The sequence below is a fragment of the Musca autumnalis genome, unplaced genomic scaffold, assembly GCF_047663935.1.
Source record: "Musca autumnalis isolate F117 unplaced genomic scaffold, ASM4766393v1 scaffold_2, whole genome shotgun sequence".
NCBI lineage: Eukaryota > Metazoa > Arthropoda > Insecta > Diptera > Muscidae > Musca > Musca autumnalis.
This window is the reverse complement of record NW_027411755.1, coordinates 216,396,822-216,416,009: the sequence shown is the minus strand read 5'-3', so window position 1 is coordinate 216,416,009 and position 19,188 is coordinate 216,396,822. Positions and strand designations below refer to the sequence as shown.

General features: G+C 38.0%; 1 protein-coding gene across 5 annotated transcripts in view; it reads right to left on the bottom strand.

The window, feature by feature from the left end:
- wry (delta and Notch-like EGF repeat containing weary) overlaps positions 1-19,188 on the bottom strand; it is a 260,765-nt gene that overhangs the window by 102,041 nt on the left and 139,536 nt on the right. For all 5 annotated transcript variants that reach the window (XM_073970872.1, XM_073970871.1, XM_073970873.1 and 2 more), the window contains one exon: positions 11,759-11,904. In XM_073970872.1, coding sequence (XP_073826973.1) covers positions 11,759-11,904 — 146 coding nt within the window. The remainder of the gene's footprint in view (positions 1-11,758; positions 11,905-19,188) is intronic.

Below are 19,188 nucleotides of genomic sequence, written 5' to 3'. Positions count from 1 at the left end.
AATTGTAGGCATATTTTTCGACCTATAATCTTACCCGGTGCAAAATTTCGTGACTATTGATGTATAATTGCGACTTCTAGCGAGTTTATTATTACACTACAAACAAATAACGGAATATATTAGGCTGTAACTCTGTTATCTGGTCATGCACACCAACATAAATGGCATCAATTGAAAGGTCAAGCGTTCCACTTTCAAGTATATCTCACTTGTCCGGAATGTCACTTCCAGGAATTAAGACATAAGCTGTATATTAAAGATTTTCACAATTTTCACACAAAAGTTTTGGTCCATTTAACCCTCTAAATATTATCCGATCGCCATCTCAAATTGCAAGCTTCTTCTTTGTGATATACTCTTACCTTATTTAAACTACGCGTTGATCGGACTATTATTGAGACCTACAGAGCCGCTAGAAAATTGGATAAATATTATGTTTTTGGTCCATTTAACCCGCTAAATATTTCACGATCATCACCACTAAGAATAGGGATCTATTCTGATCTTAACCCGACCTCCATACAAAATTTCGTGGCGATCGGTCCATAATTGCGGCCTGGAGCGTGTTTACAATTTATAATGGACAGAGGGACGGACGGACACACATCTCAAAATCGCTTTATCTCGTCGAGATATGAAGATTGGTATACCACATTGGGGGTCTCCGACGAATATTTCGCGGTGTTACATGAATTTTTACCAAAACAAACTTATAATACCCTTTTCCACATTGTGGTATAGGGTATAAAAATGTGTATAAATAAAAACACAAAGTTTATCTCTATTGGATCGATGGAATGGGTTCAAATGCTGATGAAAAATCGAATCTTTCACGACTTCCTTTGCATTGGTTCAAATGGTAATAAAAAGATCGGATCTTTCACGATTTCGTTTGAACCAATGCAAAAGATCCCATGAAATCATGTCATCGCATGGAATCCCTTCCTTCAAATTTTGCTGGGAATCTGTTATTTGGCATAATGACATTACTTTTGGTATATAACTTTTTCGGGGAACCATTCATTAGTAACTAGATAGAGTATAAAGTCCGATGTCACACGTACACATTTTAAGGTAAAGTAAATTGAGTTTTTTGGGAAATAGGAGGATAGGAAAAGCTACTCACTTACGCTTTCTCCCAAAAATTCAATTAACTTTACAGAAAAATTTGTACGTGAGATATCGTACAAAGCGACCGTTGCCACTACACATGTTACAAAATGTTTGGGAGCCGTTGGGGTCTGAACCCTAAAATGGTGTTATGGATGTACACCAACATAATAAGACCAGCAATACTCACGTAATTAGCAGTAGTGTGGTGGCCAACAGTGGGTAAGAAAGCAATGCAGAAAAAATAATACAGAATACAAAGATCCAGATGCATCGGGTTGACAGGGGCCGTCCGACTGATGCCATTAACATTATGAGGCACAGTATGCCAAGAAAGAGAAAACGAGGTTCAAATAAGTCCCCAGTGTATTGGTGGAATGATGAAATAGCCGAGCTACGCAAAGACTGTATCCGAGCCAGAAGACGATTCGTAAGAACCCGCAATAGAGCTGAAAATGTCATACATCACCACATCCTGAATAAAAAGAAACTCAAAGCTGCAATACGCCGTAGCAATCGGAACTGTTTTCTGCGCATTTGTGACGAGCTTGAAACCCAGCCATACGGTCTAGCTTACAAACTAGTGACAAAAAACTAAAAATTTTGAAAAACCACGCACCTACAGAAGCTGCAACGTTGGAAGATATAGTAAATCATCTTTTTCCACGCCAAAAGGTAACATCCTGGGAAACATTCGACCCCGGTGGATGCTTCACATACGCATCCGTTACACTAACGGAGATAAGGATAGCCGTTTCAAAATTTGAGGACTCTAAGGCTCCTGGTTTAGACTGCATTCCTAACGCTGCAGTTAAAGAAGCTGTTGAATGCTGTGGTCATCAACTGCTACAGCTGTTCAACTCCTGCCTGCGATATGGATATTTCCCATCAATATGGAAAAGGCAAAGGTTAGTGCTATTACCTAAAGAAGGCAAGCCATTTGGTACACCATCATCATATCGGCCCTTATGTATGATCGATAAATTTGGAAAACTTTTGGAGAGCGTTATACGAAATAGACTACAAGACTATGTTGAAGCTACGGATGGCTTATCAGAAAGACAATTTGGGTTCAGGAAGAAAAGATCAATGGTGGAGGCTATAAAAACGGTCGTTGATATTGCAAGAGCCGCAATAGGTGGTAAAAGTTGGAAGAAGGGTATAAAGGAATACTGTGTGGTTGTAACCCTGGATGTCAAAAATGCGTTCAATACAGCAAACTGGGAAAACATTGTGAAGGCCCTTATTCGCCTCAATGTCCCTCCCAACCTAGTAGCTGTAATAAAAGACTATTTTCCAAAAAGGGCTTTAATATACGATACTGACGAAGGAGTCAAAGTACACAAAGTCACAGGAGGAGTACCACAGGGATCGGTTCTGGGACCGCTGTTGTGGAACATTATGTATGATGGAGTTCTGAGAATAAACCTACCAGAAATGTCAAATATTATCGGTTTTGCTGATGATATAGCTCTGGTGATAGTTGCAAAGACCACAGAGGAGGCGAAAACAGTGTCAGAAGCCACAATTCAAGTAGTTAAGTCATGGCTCAACTCATCTGGACTGCAATTAGCAGAACATAAAACCGAAGCCATCCTCATAACAAGCCGGAAATAGGTGGAGTACATGGAAATACAAATTGGTAACTGCATAATAAGAACAGCAGAAAGCTTAAAATACTTGGGAGTCATGATAGATAACCGTGTATCTTTCAAGCAACATCTCGACTATATAAAGCTGAAGTCGAGTAAAACGTGTGCAGCACTATGTCGAATAATGCCAAATACGAGGGGACCTAAATATCTAAGGAGAAAGATGTTAGCAGGAGTAGTAAAAAGTACAATACTATATGCAGCACCTATTTGGGCAAAATCCTTGAGACACAAATCGTACCGAGAGAAGATAAGTTCGGTTTATAGGCTTCTGACACTTCGTGTGTGTTGTGCGTACAAAACCGTATCCGATGATGCTGCATTTGTTATTGCAGCAATGACGCCGATCGATCTGTTGGCAAAACAGGCGGAACGAACGTTCGAATTACGTGGATCAACGGTCAATGAAAGTGACATGGAGGCAGTCACAAGTCAAACCATGGTGGAGTGGCAGGCGAGGTGGTCGACATCCACAAAAGGAAGGTGGACTCAAAAACTAATTCCAAATGTTGAAACTTGGTGCAACAGGCAACATGGTGATTTAAACTTCTACTTAACCCAATTCTTAAGTGACCACGGATGTTTCAGGTCATATATATTCCGCTTTGGACTTGATAGCTCGCCCTTCTGTCCGAACTGTGCAGAAGATATAGAGGATCTCAAACATGCCTTATTTGTGTGTCCTAGATTTAATGAGGAAAGAATGAACTTGGAGTGCCAAATTGGATGTACAGTAAGTGAAAAAAACATAATCCAGTTAATGGTGGAGTCACCTCAAAATTGGAATTTTGTATGTGAATGTATTAAATCCATAACTGTGGAATTAAAGCGGCAAGATGAAATTAGAAGAACAATGTAAATACTAGCTGGGGTCACTAGTACCATTCCCACCCTACGAAGAAATGCTTTCAAACGGCGGTACCGTAGGGATTGTGGAACGATGAAATGGGGTTATTTTAGCGTGTTAAAGTCTCGCACTCATGGCAAATCAGGTAGCCAGAATCTTTCGATGATTTTTTCCCCAACGAAAAAAAACAGTATGCCAAAGGATATACGCATTGAAACAGGTGCGGCTAATAATGCAGCTAGACTACGTGCTCTAGGAATACGGACATGCTCTCTAATGCTAATTACTGCAGTCTTTGCAATGACCATTAATCTGTCTTTTGAAATAAAATCAAGCAGTAAAGAATGAAAAAGTGTTACCACTGACGGTTATGTCTTCTCAAACGTAGCTATAGAAGAAGAACTTGCTAAGTAAGGGCGTCTGATGAGAGTCGTTCTTACTTGGGATCCATATGGGACCCATTTTAGCGTTTATCAAATTCCCAAAGACGTCAGTCGAAACACCAATGGAAGTACTTAAAGGGGCATCTTCAAATACTGCCTATCATAAGGAGATATCAGATGAGAAAATTCTGAAACATGTAAAATATAAAAGTCTATATGACGTAGGGGATGGAAGATACCAAGGAACGGTCCTGACCGGCTTTAACATGGCAAAGCCCAGAATTTATCTTGGCCCCTCTTTCATCTCAAGTGGACACTGACCTCCCCATGGTGTCACCTTGGGAACTGCCTTTAACACCCGTTAAAGGTAGTGAGCTAACATGTGCCGCGCGTTCATAAGAACGTTAAAAACTTGGGTTTGGGCGTCGGGTTAGTAACCCTCCCCTAGAAAAAAACAGCCTACCATGAACAAACCCCTCTAATGTTGACGAACCCTGCAAACGTTTTAAGGACCATGATCTGCGAATCTACACCTGGAATGTTCGCACTCTTTATGTAGAAGGTGCAGTTTACGCATTGGCAGATGTACTTGAAAAGTACAAGGCCGACATTACTGCCATACAGGAAATACGATGGAACGGGAAAGGCGGCACAACAACACCTAAAGTTGACGCACTGTATTATAGCTGCCATGACACAAAGCATGAGTTTGGTTGCGGTTTTGTAGTTGGTCAGAGGTTAAAACATCTGGTCTCCAGCTTCACCCCAGTGAATGAAAGACTTGCTACAATTCGATTAAATGCGAAATTCTTCAACATCAGCTTTATGTGCGCTCACGCTCCCACTGAAGACAAGGACGAACAGACCAAAGATATATTTTACGAACGCTTAGAAGAAACTTATGACCGTTTCCCTGCCCATGACATTAAAATTATACAAGGCGATTTTAATGCCATAATTGGAAAGGAGAATATCTTTGGCCCTACAGTTGGGAAACTCCGTCTCCACACTGAAACATCTGACAATGGCATGAGGCTGATAGACTTTGCAGCTGCAAAAACATGGTAGTTAGCAGTACCAGATTTGAGCATCCCGATATTCATAAGGGCACCTAGCTGTCGCCAGATCAAAGAACAAGAAATCAAATTGGTCACGTTGTGATAGATGGAAGACATGCATCAAGCGTGTTGGATGTACGATCGTTACGAGGTGCAAACATAGACTCGGACCACTACCTTGTTGCAGCAAAGGCACGTACCAGATTAACCGTAGCAAACAAAGTGCGAACAGACATAACACGAAAGTTGGACATCGTTAAGCTGCAATCACAACAGATAGCCACAGCATATTCCACTCAACTGGCCCAACTGCTTAATCAAAGCACTCCTCGTTCCGATAACATATCAGGACAATGGCAAAACATTGCCCACTCCATGCAAACAGCCGCAAAATCAGTACTTGGATACCAGAGACCTCCACCAAGAAATCCATGGTATGCTGCTACCGAAGAGAAAAATGCGGCATATAGGGCTACTTTACAATCAGTAGCAACGCGTAGCGCACGAGAGAGGTATCGGCAGAAAAGGAGAGAGGAGAAACGTCTTTTCCGCAGGAAAAAGAGAGAGATGGAAAAGCGGGAGTGTGAACAAATCGAGATGTACAGACAAAATGAAGTCCGAAAATTCTAACAAAGAGTGAAACATCAAACTGATGGCTTTGGAACTGGCACATCCTCCAGCAAGGTAATCTGGTAACTGATACAGATAGTGTGCTAAGGATATGGAAAGAGCATTTTTCCAAACTGTTGGTATCCAATAGTAGCGAAGTCGACGAAGATACCATAGATCCAATCCCAGAAGATCAATTATAAGAAAGGAGATAAGACTTTATGCTCCAACTATAAGGGCATAAGTCTTCTCCCTATCGCCTACAAGATAGTGTCAGGGATATTGTGGGAACGACTAAAGCCCATGGTCAACGAAATATTTGGACCATACCAATGCGGCTTTAGACCTGGCAAGTCCACCATTGACCAGGTATTTACCCTGCGGCAAATCCTGCTGAAGACCCAAGAGATGCAGATCGACACGTACCACCTTTTTGTCGATTACAAAGCAGTCTTCGAAAGCCCGCTACGTTCAAAGGTATTCCAAGCCATGTCTGAATTTGGTATCTCCGCAAAGCTCATTCGTCTTTGTAAAATGACCCTAACTGACACAAGATCTTCAGTAAATAGAAGTTTGTGGCAAGGAGACAGCCTTTCATGTGATCTTTTCAAAAGGTTATAATAATATAATAATAATTGTTCCACAAACATCCCATAAGGGACAAGGGAGACTTCTCTCATATCAATGAGTGCACCCCGATTCATATTAGCTCAATGATATGGGACCTACAGTTTATCGCCGAGTCCGAACGGCGTGACTAAGACACCATTTTTGTAGAGATGTTTTACATGGCTGAAATATGTACTCAGGAAATGTCGCCAACATTACTGAGGGGTATTTTGCCACCGTTGAAAAGTGTTTTGATGTTGCCTGGCCGGGGAATCGAATCCGCGACCTTATGTGTGCAAGGTGGGTGTGCATACCATTGCACCACGGTGGCTAGAAAAGGTTATACGAGAGGCAAACTACAAAAGAAGTGGTACAATCTACACCAATAGCCACATGTTACTTGCTTATGCTGATGATATAGACATCATTGGAGGATCAGTAGAAGAAGTAACCGATACATTTATGAAGGTCGAAGGAGAATCTGCTAAAGTGGGTCTGGCGGTAAAATGCGAGAAAACCAAGCTGATGGTGTCGACGCGCAATGCGTCCATTGAGATCGGACCAACTATTTGAGGTAGTAAAAGACTTTGTATACCTCGGCACCGCCGTAAACACAACAAACGACATCAGTTGTGAAATAAAAAGAAGATTTGTATTGACCAAAAGATGCTACTTTGGCTTAAGTAAGCACTTTAAAAACAAAGCCACAACTCGTCAAACAAGAATAACGCTTTACAAAACACTGATACTACCCGTGCTGATGTATGGTTCCGAAGCCTGGGTACTTGCACAAGCAGATAAGTCAGTGCTTGGAGTGTTTGAGAGAAAAATTCTTCGAAAGATCTACGGACCGATCTTCGTTGACGGCGAATATCGACGTCGTATGAACCACGAGCTGTATCTGCTATACAACGACATCAATATAGTTAAACGTATCGAGATGCAGCGTTGCGTTGGCTAGGCCATAAAATAAGAATGAGCGATGATGAACCCGCTAAAAAGGCGTATAAATTCAAGCCACATGGCGGTGCACGCAGAATTGGCAGACCAAAGAATAGATGGCGCAATCTAGTGGATGAAGAGATGACAAGCCGCGGTATTCCAAAAAGCGAAGCACTAAACAGAGAGAATTGGAGATCTTTTGTTAGATCGGTCTATGGAACAAATGTTCTGTAATGTCCAAAATACAACATCAAACGGAAATGGGCGTAAAAGAGAATCCAAAAATTTCGAACGTTCGTAATTTTTCTTTGAACAAAAACTCACTCTATAAGGTATGCTAGAATTAGGCCCCAGGAGAAAAATTTTGAGTACCTTTTCCGTTCCCGGACAACCTATGACGATAGTTTCGATACGATCACGCTGAGACAACTGAGATAGTTCTGGGAGAGTTCAAATGTAAAATTACAGGTAGTTCGGTCAAAAAATGTAGCAAAAGCCCTGAAAACTCGTAAAATCGGGGCGTACATTTTATGGGGCTATGCAAAAACATGGACATGGACCTGACTACTGGAAATTCAAATGTCTAAAAATCCAAAGTAGTTCGGTCAAAAAATGTAGCTAATATCTTCAAAAATGTAAAAGCAGAAGGTGCCTTTATATGGGGGCTATACCAAGACATGGACCTATGTTGATTATTTCTGGTGCAGAAGTTATGTGATCGCTGCAAACTTCAAATGTGAAATTAGAAGTAGTTCAGTAAAAATGTGGCAAAAATCCTCAAAAATTTATAAAATCGAGAGATACCGTTATGTTGGGCATAGGTTGGCTTTTACTAAAAAGGAAAAAAACAAGTAAAAAAGTATCAGTCGGCTTTGCCGACAGATATATACCCTCAGCCTTTGTATTTTGAAACAAAAAAACGTATGTATTAAGGGGGTTTTAAAAATTTGGGCGTTTGAACCGACAAAAATGTTGATTGGGCTTAAAGATCAAAAGTTTTGCGGAGGAGATACCAAAAGGGATGGATCGACATTGACCATTATGGAAGTGCATCTCCAGCCATTACAAATGGTTCCATAGGCGGTTTTTACACCCTTCGGGCTGTTTGCCCAAGAAGTATGGACTTGCCCCAAAAAAAAAAAAAATTACCATCGTACTTGCGAACGCAAGTTGCTTCAACAAAAATCAAAGTGATTTGATTACAGGTCTTAAAGTGAACTTATCCGAAATTTTGTGTGGGAGGTACCGGATGGAGCGGACAAATATAGTCCATATTTGAACATGATCTACATCTGGTATATATATTAGGATGTGTAAGGTATGGACCAACTCGGTCACTCCTTTCAAGAGTTATCGTGCGCACAATTTTTCCGAACATTTTTGAACCTTTGTGGGGGAGGTACCTGAAGGTGTGGACCTATGTGGCTTATCTTCGAACTTAAACTATGTTTGGACAAAATATTACTAAGGCCAAATTTTGGACCGAATCGGCAGATCCGTTCTAGAGTTATCTTGCGCTCCAACCACCTCACACGGTGTCATAGGGGTTTTTTGCAACTTTCATGATTTTTTCTCAGGAAGTATGGACTTGCCGCTAATGAAACTTGTACCGTCGTATGGGGGGCAGTGAATGCGAGTTGCTAAAACAAAAATCAAAGCGATTCGAGAGATGGCCCTAAACTGAACTTTTCCGACATTTTGTGTGGGAGGTACCCGAAGGAGTGGACCGATTGAGTCCATATTGAAACCATATCTAAGTCTGGTACAAGTGTCCCGATGTGCAGAGTATGGACCAAATCGGTTACTCCCTTCAAGAGTTATCGTGCGCACAAATTTTCCGAACATTTTCGAACTTTTGTGTCTGAGTTACCGGAAGGAGTGGACCGATATAGCCCATCTTCGAACTTAAACTAAGTTTGGGCAAAATATTACGAAAGCCAAAATTTGAACCGAATCGGTTCATCCCTTCGAGAGTTATCGTGCGCTCCAGCCAGCCAGACAGACGGACGGACATTGCTCAATCGACTCCAAATTGTCTGAAACACATTTCGTCCAAACATACTTGGGGTCTAAAACCATTATTTTGATGAGGCACATTTTGCCCGTATGAAAGTGTATATACCCTTTCTAGCCTAAAGGCTGAGGGTATAATTAATGTTGGATTTTTATACCCTCAGCCTTTAGGCTATGAAGGGTATATACACTTTCATACGGGCAAAATGTGCCTCATCGAAATAATAGTTTTAGACCCCAAGTATGTTTGGACGAAATGTGTTTCAGACAATTTGGAGTCGATTGAGCAATGTCCGTCCGTCTGTCTGTCTGTCTGTCTGTCTGGCTGGCTGGAGCGCACGATAACTCTCGAACGGATGAACCGATTCTGTTCAAATTTTGGCTTTCGTAATATTTTGTCCAAACTTAGTTTAAGTTCGAAGATGAGCTATATCGGTCCACTCCTTCCGGTACCTCCCCCACAAAAGTTCGAAAATGTTCGGAAAATTTGTGCGCACGATAACTCTTGAAGGGAGTAACCGATATGGTCCATACTTTGCCCATCGTGGAGCGTGTACCAGACTTAGATCAGGTTTTAATATGGACTCAATTGGTCCACTCCGTCGGGTACCTCCCACACAAAAATTTGGAAAAGTTCAGTTTAGGACCATCTCTCGAATTGCTTTGATTTTTGTTTTAGCAACTTGTATTCACTGCCCTCCATACGACGGTATAAGTTTCATCAGGGGCAAGTCCATACTTCCTGAGAAAATAGCCTGAAAGTTGCAAAAAACCTCTATGACACCGTGTGAGGAGGTTGGAGGGCAAAATAACTCTCGAACAGGTCTGCCGATTCGGTCCAAAGTTTGGTCTTAGTAATATTTTGTCCAAACATAGTTTAAGTTCGAAGATAAGCCATATCGGTCCACTCCTTCAGGTACCTCCCCCACAAAAGTTCAAAAATGTTCGGTAAAATTGTTCGTACGATAACTCTTGAAGAGAGTGGCCGAATTGGACCATACTTTACACATCTTAATATATCTATCAGATATAGATCAGGTTCAAATATGGACTATATTTGTCCACTCCATCCGGTACCTCCCACACAAAATTTCGGATACATGTTCACTTTAAGACCTGCTTTCGAATCACTTTGATTTTTGTTGAAGCAACTTGCATTCGCTGCCTCAATTGCGATGGTAAAAGTTGTTTCAGGGGCAAGTCCATACTTCTTGAGCAAACATCCCTGAAGTTGTAAAAAACCCCTATGGTACCATATGAAGTGGCTGGAGATCCATTCTTTTTAGTATCTCCTCCGCAAAACTTTTGATCTCTAATCCTAATCAACATTTTTGTCAGTTCAAACGCCCAAAATTCCTTAAATACATGCGTTTTTTTTGGGAAAAAATTGTTTTAATATACACAGGCTGATGGTATATCTCTGTCGGCAAAGCCGACTGATACTTTTTTACTTGTTGTGTTTAGTTTTGTTAGATTTTACGATTGCCAAACTTTGAGCACAATCGGAATATGTTAACATGTGGCACTGGGGCCTCAAAGTTTTCATAGTAATTTGTATTGGACTTTAACACTATAATGTGTTTTCATTTTTAGAGATTCCTAGCGATTAGATAAGATTTACTGATTTGGTGTATTCTGAGACCTAGATTAGAATTTTATGACGAACAATTTTGTAGAATATTTGGATTTGATATGAACACATTTTAAATAAATTCTTGAAAGATTTTCGAAAACAGAACCAAGAAGACCCCTTTGATGAACCGCATGAGGGTTAAAATTTCTAACAAAAATATTCTCCACATACTCCTCTGCAAAGTTGCCAAAGACACTATATACCTAAAATGCAAGGATTCCATGATATCTTAACTCGAATATTTCGAAAAAAAAACTAGAAATGGGCGGAACTTGCCACGCCTACTTTGGTTACTTTCCGATGTAAACGTTAAAAACTCCGATACACGTGTCTCATATTTTTAGCTCTACTTTCATAATCCATTCAGTTTTTCCCATCATTTTGAAAAAATTGAATTTTGTTGTACAGTGCAATTTTTCCAACTTCCTCTGGCGGATTTTAAAAATCTGTATTAATTCATATTAAATAAACATGCATTATGTGGATAAATGAATTGTTTTTATAGGTTTTCCTTGCTTTGTGTTTCCATGAATTCCTTCATGGCAGATTTGTTAAAGTTCCAAGAAAATCTTCCGCTTTTCTTTTATAATTTAATGAAGCAAGTAATGCGATAACTAAGGTAAGATTATTTAACTAAGCAAAAAGGAAGCATTTTCAGCTAACACAATGACCATAACAAACTTCGAAAACGTAGAAGAAAGCCTTCCGGAAACTGCACAGCGAAATTACAACAAAACGAAGAATGACCTTGCATTAAAAACGCCATTTCTGGCTGTGAACAATAAAGGCAGTGAAATAAATTTACAAAGCAAAATGAGCAAAACTCAGTTTATATTCACACAAATTGCAGCACTCTCTTTCAGGAATACTGGCATGTCCTTGAGTTACTCGAACTTACTTACCTGGTTGTTAGATTTACTTCCTTTGGATTTAAGAGAGCATCATTTATTTCAACAATTAATATATCGCCCGATTGGATTTCAGCTTCTCCCTCCCATGATACCATCATTGCTGTACAATCTTTGTCCGTTTTGCAATTCTCTGGTGTCTAAAAGAAAATAAAAAGAATAAGAATGGAAAAATCGATATAAATAAGTTGCAAAAAAATTTCTTACAAGAGAGCAGAAAACAAAGGAAATTGAAAGCAAATAAGGGAAAACAAATAAAGAAATTTGTGTTGGTGTTGGGTAAACATCATTATTTATGGGGACACATATGCAGTGGCTACGCACTTCGCATGCTATCTACGGATTTGGGAATTTGTTTGGTTTTTTACTTGGTTTCATTATTCAAATAAGTAGATCCTTGTCATAAATTTCCGCTTAATAAATATTCAATTTTTTCTTCGTTCACTTTGATGTGGCCAAAGTCCCAATGATAAAACCACAAAGGCTAATGAATGCTGAAACGCAGGCCACAGAGAAGCAAAAAAGGTATATCTATCAAATATCCATCTGCAAAAGGCAACATAGAGCCTACACGTCGTACATATGTATGTATGTGTGGACATGCCTCAAAAACTTTCTGTCCCATTTCTCTGTCCGCCGCCATCATTGGACCACTGATAGGAAACATAAACAACTAAGAACATAAATCGAAATCCTTGATGGCCTCATAACCTTTTTCTTGATTATTTCCTTCCGTACATTATGGTCCGTAATGTTGATTTGGGTAACATGTGTTTCTGTGTGCCCAGTGAACCACACACACATACATGTGTTATATGAATTTAATATTTATGTAAACATGTAAAAAATAAATTATTTATTTAAAGGAATATTTTTTGTAATTTCTAGAAAATGAAGGAATTGAAAATAGATAGCCTAGTGGGACTGCAAATTTGTTTCAAATAATTTTTAGGATATCAAGGGTACATAAACTTTTAGAAATGTGCCTTATCGAAATATTAGCTCAGATAACATGTATGTTTGGTCAATATCTGTTTCAGAAATTTTGTAGTCGATTCAAACTTGTCCGTCCGTTGGTCTGTTGGCTGGAGCTCACGAATACTTTCGAACGCATCAACCGATTTAGTCCAAACTTTGCAAATCGTAATGTCCAAACATAGATCAAGTTCGAATATTCGATATTTGTACCTCCCGCAAAAGGGTATAATTAAATTTGTCATTCCGCTTGTAACACATCGAAATAGTCATCGGAGACCCCATAAAGGATGTATATTCTTGATCAGGGTAAAATTCTAAGTCGATATAACCATGTCCGTCTGTCCGCCCAGATATTGTCGGTATAGGTCCACGCCTTCATATAGCCCCCATAGAAAAATGTCTCCCGATTTTCGGTATTTTGAAGATTATGGCCACAATAATCCACCGAAATGGCTAAAATTTGGTATTTGGTCTTCGTTGAGGGTTTGAAAATTTCCCGCAGAGTTTGTCGGTATAGGTCCACGCCCTCATATATACCCCCCATAGAACGGTACCTCCCAATTTTCGGTATTGTGATGTTTGTGGCCAGAATAGTCCGCCGAAATGGCTAAAATCTTCGTTGGGGGTATAAAACTTTCCATATAAAATTTGTCGATATAGGTCCACGCTTTAGTATAGCCCCCATAGAACAGTACCTCCGGATTTCCGTTATTTTGAAGTTTGTGGCATCTATATTCCACCGAAATTGTTGAAAATTGATATTTAGTTTTCTTTTGGGGTACAAATCTTTCCATATGAAATTTGTCGGTATAGGTCCACGCCTTCATATACGAGAGCAGTTCGGAAACTTCTTAGCCTAGCACAAAAAGCGCGGTATAAACAGAAAAAAGTTAAGTGTTTTGGAAACTTCCATCTCTGTTATGAACACATGTTAAATTTCATATAGAAACAGGTGCTCAAAAAAGACGCATATGCAATTTTTTTACAATGGAAAAATTAGAAACGCGTGCTGTCATTAAATATTTACATAAAAAAGGTTTATCGGAACAAGAAATTCATAATGATATGGTGAATGTGTTAGGTGAAAGTGCTCCTTCATATGCAACAGTAAAAAAATTGGGTTGCTGAATTTAAACGTGGTCGTACAAGCACTGAAGATGAACCACGTAGTGGACGTCCAAAAACAGCAACAACAACAGAAAATGTAGCCAAATTGCATGATAAGTATTAAATGACGAATAAAAGTGCGTGAAATTTCTAATATCATGGGCATCTCAAATGATCGAGTCCGTTTAATTTTGCATGAAGAACTACAGATGAAAAAGCTTTTTGCAAGATGGGTGCCGCATTTGTTAACAGTCGATCAAAAACGCATAAGAATGAACATTTCTCAAGCTTGTTTGGATCGTTTTAAGCGAAATAAAATGGATTTTAAGCGTCGCTTCATAACTGTTGATGAGACATGGATCCACCACTATACTCCAGAGACAAAAGAACAATCCAAACAATGGACTGAAGTTGGAGGAAGTGCTCCAAAGAAGGCAAAAACGATTCAATCGGCTGGTAAGGTTATCGCAACGGTTTTTTGGGACTTCAAAGGTATTTTATTGATTGACTATCTGCAAAAGGGTAAAACAATAAATTCAGAGTACTATTGCAACCTTTTGGATCAATTAAATGTACAAATTCGAGAAAAACGTCCTAGCATACAACACAAAAAAATAATTTTTCATCAAGACAACGCACCAGCGCACAAGAGTGTTTTAACAATGGCTAAAATCAACGAATTAAAGTACGAGTTGCTTGACCACCCAACTTGTTCTCCTGATTTAGCTCCCAGTGACTTTTACTTGTTCCCAAATCTAAAAAAATTCCTTGCTGGCAAGCGTTTTACCTCAAATGAAGATGCAATTACAGTTGTAAACCACTATTTTGAAGACCTTGAGGAAAACTATTTTAATCAAGGGATGGAATTGCCAGAAAAGCGTTGGACTAAGTGTATTGAAGTTTCAGGAGATTATATTGAAAAATAAAAATATTTGTGAAAAACTAACTATTCTCTTTCATTGATAGGCTAAGAAGTTTCCGAACCGCCCTCGTAGCCCCATAGAAGAACATCCCAATTTTTGATATATTGAGGGGTATTTAGTTTTCGTTGGGGTACAAAACTTTACCTGAATTTTTTAGGTAGAGGTCCACGCCTTTATATAGCCCTTAAATAACGGTACTCCCGATTTTCGGTATTTTGAAGGTCAGCCACCGAAATGGCTGAAAGGTAAAAAGCTAAAAATCCTTCCGACTGAAATTCGTCGGTATAGGTCCACGTTTCCATATAGCCCCCATAGAACGGTACCTTCCGATTTTTGTTATCCTGAGGTTTGTGACGTCGATATCCCACCGAAATGACTGAAATTTTGTTATTTAGTCTTCAATGGGGTTATAAAATCTTCCATCAGTACAGGTCCACATCTTTTTATTTCCCCCATAGAAGCGTACCTCTTGATTTTCGGTATTTTGAAGGTTTTACCCACATTATCTTACCGAAATATCGGAAGTTTGGTATTTAGTCTTTTTTGAGTCTGAAAACGTTCCTCCAGAAATTTTTCGGTATAGGCCGAAGTTTTGATATAGCCCTCATAGAAAGGTATCTCCAGAAGTTCGGTGTTTTCAAATTGCTGAAATTTGTTATTTTGTCTTCTTCATAAACGAAGGGAAACCAATTGTTCCATTTTACTTCAATACATCTCATGGTGGAGGGTATAACAAAGTCGGCCCGGCCGAACATAACACCGTTCTTACTTGCTTTTTTGTGGGCAGGTCTATACTTCATGAGATGGTGAACCAAAGGCTCCAAAAATCCTGTAGGCATCAACTAAAATGAGCACAATTGAAAATCCGAATTGACCGAAGATTTAAACTTCATTTACAAATACTCAAAAATTTCGCTTATGTGGAGTTTAACAACCGTTCGAGGATAGTTGCGAAATTTTTACTTAAGGTCTTCCGGTCTTGTTTTCAGCAATTTAATGTTTTTGGTAGACAAATCCATCTAATCTAAAGTTCTGAAAAGTGGCTGATTGGCACCAATACTATCGAAAGTAATGACTCAAAATAAGATGCAGATACATAGTGGACAATGCAATATCTAGGATAGATCTTTATATTTTGGTACCGAAGTTACTATTACACCCATAATGTTTAGTATTGAATATATATAGGTCATTTTTTCGATATAGCCTCCATAGATTTTCGATATTCAAAAGGTTTTAGCCGTTTTATCCTGCTGAAAGAGCTTAAAGAGCCTTGATTTTGAAATATTGATACAAAGTATATAATTTCAATAGAGAGAGTTTACAATATTTTTTAGATATAAGTTTAACATTTGGACGAGAATATAATAAATCAGTCTCTGAATGTTTAGAATTGAAAATGAACCATGTCAGAACACGTTCAGTATAGTCCCCATACAAAAGTTCCGCCTTTTATTTTGAAGTTTTTAAACAAATTCTCCAACAGAATTGACACAATAGCTAAAAAATCTTTCAAATGAATATTACCCATGTAGATCCCAGAATTTTTAACCACAGTAGCTGTTATTTGGCATTTTCGATTCTATTTCACAGATTTTCAGTATCTCTTCCACTTTAAAGTACATATCCGTATATCACACATTAAATTCAGTCCCAATAAAAAAGTTTTGTGTTATTTTTGCGTTATTAAGTTATCAATTGAACACAATTTTACCGCGATGACTAATTCTGATTAGAAGATCTATCTAAAAAACCTATTAGTGTTATTTGTATACCATTAATTAACTGAAGTAAATAAATCCAAAAAGAAGTGCAGATTAGACTTGTACCGAACATTCCCAAGCCAACTAAAAATTCATAAAATTACATTTATGGTCTGTTCCAGTATCGACTAATTTTTAGTAGTAAAAATTTGTAGATTCTTGCAGGTCCTGCAACAGGAATATAGAAAAAAAACCAAAAATATTTTTAACAGGAGTCGGGCGATACCAACTACGACTCATAGACTCCGAATTCTACTCGCAGTACTGTTTGAGAATACGAACCCCATTCGGGCTCGGCAAAATTTTAGCTGACAAAATAGGTTATGTCGAAAAAACTCGAACTGATATAGCAATGGTTGTTGTTCTGTCTTATTTCTATCTTAGTTGTACGATTAGATGTTTATGAACTCGATGACATTTAAAACTTTCCAAGGAGTATGACAAAAGGTTAAGCACTTCTGTTGGCAAACTTATGAAAATTCATAACTTTTGTTTTCTCGAAAACAAGTAAAAAAGTATCTGTCGGGTTTGCCGACATAGATATACCCTCAGCCTGTGTGAGTTGAGACTTTTATCTATAGACAGATCGAATAAGGGATTTATAACCAAAATCTTTGTCCTAAAAATTGTGTAGTCAGGGAGTTTCAGAATTTCGTGGCCTTTTTTGGACATATTAACTTTCCGACAAAAATATCAAAACATTTGGGTATAAAACTGCACGATTGTGGCCGTTGCGAATAAATGCTTATGTTACGCTCATACATTTGACTTCGATAAGAGCGCAAAAGTTTTACACTTTTGTGGAGAAGATCCCTGAAAGAATGATCCATTTTGGAAGTGGGCCTAATTTTGGAGTCATTTCTTTTGATAGTTATCGTGTCAAGCCGTCATTTTAGTTGGTCGTGGTAAGATTTAGGACTTACCCACGAAATAAAAACAATATCGTTGGAAACAAGACCACAAGGAATAGAATTGGTTAAAATGTCGAATGGATTCTCGAAATGCCACTAAATTTCCTTATGTTGAAATTTTGTGAAGGAGGTATCCGAAGATGTTGCCCCATATATACCCTCTTGGTACTTGATATACATATATACATCCGGAAGTAATTTTAGGATGTTCAAAGTTTCGGTGAAATCGGATGTTGAAATTTTGTGTGGGAGGTACCTGAAGGAGTGAAATGATATAATCCATATTCGAACCTACTCTATGTCTCGAAGAAATCGATTTGGACCTTCGAGAGTTTGAAGCGGATTTTGTCGAAACATATTAGAAGTCAAACGCCATTATTTCGATGAGGTACATTTTTATCGTTAGCCTAAAGGCCGAAATTACAGCAGATTTTAGTACCAATCTTTGAGCATTAATTTTATTTACGGTTGTTTACAGCTACAACTTTGTTAATGATAGGAAAAAATCAGGTGGTTATGCTACACTCTAAATTATTTGTTGAAAATTGAAATGAAAATCACTGTGATTTTTTGTTGATTTTTTAGGAGGTGCGTAATAATTAACAAATTATAGTGCAATTTATGGATATGCGTAATTTCAAACACAAATTATTGCAAAAACATTAGTTTCAACAAAATATGCTTAAAATTAAACACAAACTGCCTAATTTCAAACATAATGTGCTGCAAAAGATGTAATTGCAATATAATCTGCTTGAAATTAAACACAAACAGTAGCAAATTCATTTTCGCTCAACATAAAATGTGTACGAGTATTATACAAGCAGAAGATCAACAAAACTCAAAAAAAAAAAACACGTGTTAGTTGCTCTTGGTTCTTTGTTCGAAGCGGACGAAAGATTGTGAAGATAATGTTTTGTGCTTAAAAGTCGAAAAAGTTGTAAAATATTTTTAGAGTCATACATAATTTTAATTAAAGTTTAGAATCCTGCAACCCGAATTTATATAAAATCAAATATATACAGTTTATCGGGAATGTTCTGAGACACACTTCACCTTTCACTTCACGCCTCAAGTATTTGGTTCGCCCAATTTACGTTTTTTTCGAATATTTCAATAAATTAAATAAGTTATGTTTTCAAATAAACAAAACAAATGTAGTTTTATTGAACACATTCAGAAATTATTTGGGTATCTTTGCATATATTTACAAAGAAAAATGCGTCAGATTACAATAAATTGTGTCTAAAATCGCAACTCAAAATGCGTAAATTTTAAGCACATTTTGCATAATATTTTACAACAACAAAGCTGTCGAAAATTACGCATTTTTGTGTCGCATCTTGTTGCCTATCATTATCATTGTGAATTTCAACAGAAAAAGTTTAGAGTGTACTTATAGCAGATATTAGCACTTTATGACGTACAAAAATAAATTAATTCTCCATTAAAAAAAAAATAATAAAAAAATGTAAGGCAACTTAAAGCAATTTTCTAAATGGTTTTAGAGATATACTCCACGGAAAATAATTGATATATCGTTCATATTGTCCAGTAAACATGTCATTTCATGCACTTCCAATCCGCACAATACTAAACTCATAATTTTTTTTAATACAGAATGAGTTTAAAGCCTCAAGACCTTTACATCTATTACAGAATTCCTCGATCCTTTCTTATTTGATAATGAAATTACATGAGATAAAGAAGTAATTCAGATTTTACTGGAAGTTTTCCTCAAA